At 42.1% G+C, this 7084-nt stretch overlaps 1 protein-coding gene and 1 long non-coding RNA gene across 3 annotated transcripts in view; one reads left to right on the top strand and one right to left on the bottom strand.

Moving 5' to 3' along the window:
- Window positions 1–885: 885 nt before the first annotated feature.
- The window catches only part of LOC149372010 (cytochrome P450 3A14-like), a 30543-nt gene continuing 24344 nt past the window's right edge, over window positions 886–7084 (bottom strand). The window contains exons 11-15 of one of the 2 annotated variants that reach the window (XM_089566373.1): window positions 6257–6365; window positions 5759–5850; window positions 4703–4843; window positions 3408–3570; window positions 886–1689 (exon numbers count right to left, since the gene is read on the bottom strand). In XM_089566373.1, the coding sequence (XP_089422499.1) occupies window positions 1612–1689; window positions 3408–3570; window positions 4703–4843; window positions 5759–5850; window positions 6257–6365 (583 nt within the window). In that variant the 3' untranslated portion in view covers window positions 886–1611. The remainder of the gene's footprint in view (window positions 1690–3407; window positions 3571–4702; window positions 4844–5758; window positions 5851–6256; window positions 6366–7084) is intronic. The other variant, XM_089566374.1, reaches the window with a different exon arrangement.
- Window positions 2014–7084, top strand: part of LOC149372009 (uncharacterized) — a 32405-nt gene continuing 27334 nt past the window's right edge. The window contains exon 1 of the long non-coding RNA XR_016286951.1: window positions 2014–2176. This is a non-coding gene — a long non-coding RNA (uncharacterized LOC149372009). The remainder of the gene's footprint in view (window positions 2177–7084) is intronic.

Raw genomic sequence — 7084 nt, 5'->3', positions numbered from 1 at the left:
CTTTAAGTGTCAGCAGATTGAGTGGTAAGTCACTATTCGCTAGAAAAAACGATTGGATGAGCTATACTCAAAGCTTGCATTCAAATGGAGCCATATGGTTGCATAATTCTGCAATATATAAGCACGCACGTTCAGCGTGATGTACTAAATGTCTCAAATTTCAGTTTCAAATTATTGAAACCTCCCTTACACCGTAAAAGGATGAAAGCTTGAATTTCTTTTTTTGATAATAGTTCTTGATGATGAGCTTGCTTTCCAGGACATACCATTGGCGCAAAACATCGACACCCTGCGATAATGGGGCATCTCCTTTCCTGAGAATGCTTTTTGAAGTCTGTACTTCAGTCTTCTGTTGGTAATGTGTATCAAAACTAGGCTGCGCCTGATACGACAATGGACTGAGTAGAAACCTGCCTTCGTCTCCGTCCTGCCATCTACCGCTGCTATTTACAGCGAAACCAGAAGGTGCTGCTGTTTCCCTGCAGGCGGCGCTTTCTGCGATTGACGGGCTTCCCTGGAAGAAAAAAATCCACTGTCTGCCTTGGATTATTTTCTAGTCGAAAAGCTTCAGTTCATGAGCTGTATGCTTAAATAAATGTGTTAGTGCTCGCAAATTCTGCGCAGGCTGTCGTATTAGTTGTCTTCAATGCAATCCTGCTGTGCAGAGAACAGTGGTAAAACCACTGATCTCCACTAGTGGCAAAAACAGACCCCTGATAATAAAATTCTTAGCATGTTTATCTGTTAAGATAACCTACTTGCCCTGCAAATCAATAGTCGAATTCAAATTTCAAGTTGAAATTTATTCGGCATCATGACGTGAAGCTTAGAGGGCGTTGAAAAAAAAACAAACCAACAGCGCTGACTTGAAAAATACCACGCATGTGTTTACAAGGCGGACAGCAACAGGTTTATTCCAGAAACAACTGCGCAAGACAAGTTTCTCGAAAAAAATAACAAAGATACAGTATTCTCTAATTTCAGAGTCATGCTTATAAGTAAATGAGCAGAATGTGTTAAACAGTTGCGAGGACAGTGTAAATGGCAGGTTAGCACTAAACGATCAGAAATAGCTTAAAGGACAACTGCATATGTTTTAGACATCGGCGAGCTTAAAGCGGTCGAATGTGTGAAACTTGGAGGTAAAGCATGCGAATTCCTTTCGGGCTAGCATTTTAAATGGTGACGTAATGGCCGATTGAAATCGAGACTTCCATCAAGCTCCTCCGCAACGCAGAGCTCCAAGTGGGGGGCGCGTCATGACGTCACCGAAGGTACCAGTGCGTTTCCAACTCATAAACACTTGCTTTCAAAGGAAAAATCAACGAAGGCGACGGACTCCAGCGTTGTTTGGCAGCATCCAACTAGGCACGGCAGAGTGTGGTTGGCGGCAGCGGAAATTTGAACTCTCACCTTCCGTGACGTCACACTGGTCTTCTCCGCACTCCTATAGTGCTGTGAGGAGAAGCCTAAAACTTGATAGTCGTTTACGTGACAATTTTAAACGCTAGCGGAAAAACGCCTGGCATTTTTTACCTGCAGCCGGCGCATCCATTGTTACAGGTGTCTGTGGCAAAAATATGAGTTCAGTCATAACCAAGCTAGATTATATCACAGCTTGTGAAGCACTATCCAAGGTCCTTTTGCCGGTGCGCACAGAAAGCAATATGCGTCCATTTCCATCACGCCCTGCAATCAAAATTCATATATGGCATCACGACCAAGCTAAGATAACATGAAAATTTTTCGCCCACTTACCGGCGACAGCCGGACAAATGTATTTTGACACCACAATTATCACATGTTTACTCTGTATGTCGATGTGCCCTTCATAACACTCCGTGAAAACACGTTTCGCAGACCTAATATGTCTAATCTTTACGCATCCGGTGACGGAAAGTGGGATTCTTTGTTCGTGCTGCGAACCATCATTGTTCTTTTGTCTGCTCGACACATTCCGCTCGACACATTTCCGCTTAACACGTTTCCGCTTAAACTCGAGCTCCTCTGCCAGTAGGCACAGTTCACCTGAGGCATCTTGTCGTACACTGATTTCTCCCAACACAAGCCGTGAGGCTTTTTTGTTTTATTTCAAGCGGCCGCCCTATTGTACTGTGATTTTATTGTTATTTCTTCTCCATACCATGCCCCTGGCGTGCAGGCGTGTCCGTGCCAGGTTAGTAAAATAACTTTTCCGCTCCAGCTGTAGTGCTCAAAACCTGCTTGTGTGAGTGGCAATGTATCAAACCAGCAATTTTTTTGAAAATAATCTTTTACCCCCAAATTGCCATGGTAGCAGTTCTCGTCTCTTATAGTGACATTGTAAAAAAAACAAAATCACGCAGTTCATCCCATCAGGGGATCTGCCTGAAGTATTGTACATGATGAAAAGGTAAATGTGCAACGGATTTGATGACGGCAGTAATGGTTGCGGTTGTACAATGATGATAATGCACAAATACCTTCGATGAAACAAAAATGCGCTTATATTTACCGGCTGCACTTCTAAAGCTTCAATATTTTGTGTGCCTTTCGCTGGCAACCCAGTGAATATATGTGAAAAAGTTTGCTAGTGAAAACACGAAGCAAATAATTGGGAAATGCCTTTCTTTATGTGTTTTTTCGCGCAGTCTTTGCAAATTTTGTCAAATGCAGCTCTGGTGCTATAGGCTGTCTTGAAGACAGTTTTTTTTTCAGTGTGAATATTATGCTAACAACTCTTGGGGTTAGCCAATAACTACTTTCGAGAAGTAATAGGATCAGTGCAGTGAAATAATAATGCTTATCACTGAAAGCAGCTAAACGCGACGTGAACACCGGAAAAATAAGAATAATCGTTCTCCGCCTGTCCAAAACAAAAGCTGAATACAACAGCGGTGTTTCTCATGTAAAAACAAGCGCAATTTTCATACGAAACATGGTTTGTGGTATTTGGCGTGTTTTGTAGGCTCCGCTATATCATATTTGATTCATTCTTATGAGCCTCTCCAATAAATGATTGCGACTTACATATAAAGAATTTTTTTGTGAATTAGTTTAAGCTTTTTCTCCTAAAAATGTACTCACAACTTGGTGTCGATTACCTTAAAGAATTAAAAACGTCAGGCACTGCCGCTGTTCTGGTTAGTTCTGGAAGTAAAACGCTTGTCCTAGTCTAGTTGTTTCAACTCTAAATAGCAGCTATATTCTCAGTAAGAGTTCCTGTGTTCTTTAGGATGACCGTGTCCTTATTGTGGCCATATTTTTGTAAGTCGACAACTAGTCTGCGTTCAGCTTGGACTTTTGTGCAGGACTGGCATCATTTGTCTATCTGGTGTGCGCATGCATTTTGAATGATGAATACTTCCCTGCACCAGGAAAGAAAATAATTTTTGTCAAAGCTGTGGCATACGGAAGAATTACGTTACCTCTTGCGAAGCGCCCAGTTCAAATCGGAACTTTTGCACCAGCCTGGCGACCGTGTACTTCAGCTGGAATAACGCCAGCCGCATCCCGACGCAGTTCCTTGGTCCCATGCCGAAAGGCACATGTGCCAATTTGTTAAGCGTCGACGCGTTTTCCGGCGAAAACCTACGAATTGAGCAGGGTTATAACAAACTAAGTGCACTGATTTTATTAGTTGAAATGAAGGTCCCGGACAATGCAGGCTTTATTTAAGCTACTGAAGCAGTGGCAGAAATCAATTTGCTCTTCGATGTGGTGAAGACGTTCTTTTATTTCTATATTTGCGTGTATGGCAACGTGAGAAAATTCTCCACAGCGAAGGCCCCACTCTTTTCTGATAAATATCTGTGACATTCACAGACCTCACTCCAAGAACACCGGCATGAAAAAAAAAGGCGTCCGCACGCTACGAAGGCTGTCATTATGCTCCGTTTACATAGAAGCTCTCTTGGCATATCCAAACAATACTGCAATGATTCTATACGGACAGTAGATTGGATGTGGGTTTGTTCATACATGTAACTTAGTATACGAATTAACGCTCTTGGAGATTCCTTTAAACTTGACCATTTTGACAGGGCTTGCTTGCCCCTCCCTTCGTATCATGGATCTATTCTAATCTCATCTGCTAATGCTGTAAGCCGCTCATGCGGCACTGAATTATAAATGCTCTGAAAACAGTTTTTTAATACAGTATTTTTTATAATTGGCATGTCTGTCTGCATATTTGATGTAGAAACCTTGATCGCGGAACACATCCTTGCGTACCTTACCCAAAAGGCTGCAATGCTTGGCGCTATACTTTCGCGGTATGCTTTTAACTCTTCCCTCACACCTCTTCCGTTTGATTGAGACGATTGCTTTTCTAATCGACACGAAAAATTTATTTCGTCGCTTTCACAAATGTATACTTGTCATTTGGGATAATTAACCAATTTTCACGCGCCAAAAGTCCAAGAGCATTTACCAGGAGCACAATAAAAAGGTTAAGGCAAGAGCAATTTCCACTGCATGCAATTCAATAATGCGGGCGGAACTTGTGCTAAACGCATCTTTTTGTCATATATAATATATATGAATGAAAATGCGGTTACCACCATTATAAGTGAGCTGATAATCTTTCACTTTGAAATTCAAATATTCCTTGCATAATGGTAATAGTGTATTTACGCCTACAAAAACAGAGCACAATTTGACAGGACACTCAGCACTAGAAGGGAGACACCACTAGCGCTGGTTGTCTCCCTTCATTACGCACCTGCTGGGATCAAACTCCAGAGGATTGGGCCAAAAGCGTTGGTCCATGTGAATGTGATACTGGGCAATCATGAAGCATGTTCCAGCTTTGAACTTGTTGCCGTTGTATTCGAAGTCATTTATTGCTCTCCGTGTGATGGACCTAAAGGACGCATCGAAATGTTTTTGCAACTCATGTATTTTTTTTCTGCTCCAACATCGGAAATGTAACATGTTATTCTTGAAGACTTGCACAAAACCAACCGGACAGGTATTTTTTGAGGAAAGAAACTCGCAGTTTTGTAGTACCTATAAAAGGTGATGCGATTATTACTAAATTTTTTCTAAAAAGAAAATTGTTGCTGCAATTCTATGAAGCACTGAAATTGTAAGTCGAGAGGACGGAGATATAAGGCCATCAACTTAAATCTAAGTATCGACAGCTGTCTGCTCCAGTCAATTTCATAATTCTATTAAATTCATATCTGAGTTACAAGATAAATTTAACGCCTACCAGCGTCTATAGCTTATAACAATGAATATCCTGTTCCATTCTTTTCACTCCCCGACATCCGAATTTCATGTCTGCCTATCGCAGTCACTACTCAAGGGGCATGAGTATCAATCGAGGAATGAATCATTACTAAATAGGGGCCTAGACTTGCAAATTCGTCCTTGTCATTGTTGCCTACCATGCGGAGAAGGCTTGTTTATTGAGGAGCTCACTTACAAAGGCTGCAGTTATAACGAACGTTTGCTTATTACGAACGAGGGCACAACTAAGGTCCAAATATGCACTAAGGCAATGGCACTTCACCTCAATAAAACGAAAAACCTCGGCCACACAACTGGGTTAGAGTGAATGAGGAAGCGCAGTAAACTCGCCCCGGCAACGGATAAACTACCGCCAAGCGTGGAGGTCCAAGTGCATTTCGCAGCTTTGAAATGAAGGCTTGAAAGAACGAAAGAACATGCACATAGCATGCGAAATATTACACTGACGGCAACTTAGGACGCCTGACGGCTACCACTTAAAGAAGGCACTTATCGATGATATGAATCAGAATAGCATACGTACGTTAGAGCAGGAGGGTACCGACGTAACGTTTCTGCGATCACTTCTTCGAGGTACTTTAGTCTTCTGGTTACGGTTTCGTAGTCCAGCGAACCCTAGATAAAAGAGGAGTTAAAAACTCAGGTTTCATCTCCATCTGAGAGTGTAATGATAAGCCTGTGGATCTAAAGATCATAATGCATTTTTTTTTAAGTCTCAACAGTTCATGTGCCTCGTTTTGACAGGCGTCCAAAGCGGCTTAGGAGATACTTGTGCACAAGGAAAACCCTGCCCACTGCTCTAGAACGATTTATTGAACAACTGTGGGTAGGTATTCCAACATATATATTTCCCGCAGAATGTGGTTTTCATTACTCTACCTGTTTAGTACTCTCTGCCTCCTATCCCTGTCTTGTTATGCGGCGCTCTGCTTCCAATATGAAATCTCTCTTTGATAAAGAAATTTACTGTGCCAACAGTTGTATCAACACTCATCAGCATATACAGGCTAGGGTAACTCACCGAAGTGGAGATGGCATCGCAGACTTCTTTTCTAACCTTGTCCTGAATGTCTGCGTACTTTGCCAAAACAAACGTTGCGTAGCTTAGTGCTGTAGCGGTCGTTTCAAATCTGCAAATATGCGATCACTCAGTGATTATATGCGTGCAGTTTAGTGATAAATATTGTAAAGTAAATCTACAGCTACACAATAAACACTTTCTAGGGTTCTTAATTTAGATTTTTTTTATGGTTTTGCAGTGATTACAGGTGTGTGGTAAAAATTCGGTAAAAACTGTGGTGAAAACGAAAACTATAGGTACGGTTTTAACGTAGGTCAACCGAGTAGGCGTGCGAAAGCATTTGTTTAGCCTGGTTGGCTCATGGTTTAGTTTTGATGGGTCGTCACAACGTCTGGCGACGATATTAGACTCAGGTTAAGCTCTGACCGAGGTTAAGCTGATCTGATTTGTTCGCGTCGCAGATGGAGGTTTGTTCGTGCCGCCGTGGGTTCGACTCCCAGTCGTGAACATTTATTTGATTTCTCTTTAACTTAACGTGGTGTCTCGGTTGCTAGACAAGAGCACAAGAAAGACCGTGACAAGATTCTTGTTCGGTATTGATGAGAGTATGACTGCTCTCGCATTCAATGAAAGAGGCTCGCTGTTGCTCTTCTTTCATGCTGGTGTTCGGTGCTAATTACTTCGTTTTCAGCCGAGGACAAATATAACTATGCTCAAGCATAACATAGCGGATAGCTGATGGGATATCCGTAACTTTTATGTACGCCGGTTATACAAGCCCTGTGGTGAACGTCCACTGAGACACCGAGCAAATTAGCTTGTCAAACA

This window comes from Amblyomma mixtum, chromosome 1 (assembly GCF_055824585.1).
Source record: "Amblyomma mixtum isolate Tamu chromosome 1, ASM5582458v1, whole genome shotgun sequence".
Lineage (NCBI taxonomy): Eukaryota > Metazoa > Arthropoda > Arachnida > Ixodida > Ixodidae > Amblyomma > Amblyomma mixtum.
The sequence above is the reverse complement of the archived record's forward strand: the minus strand, read 5'-3'. Positions and strand labels throughout refer to the sequence as shown.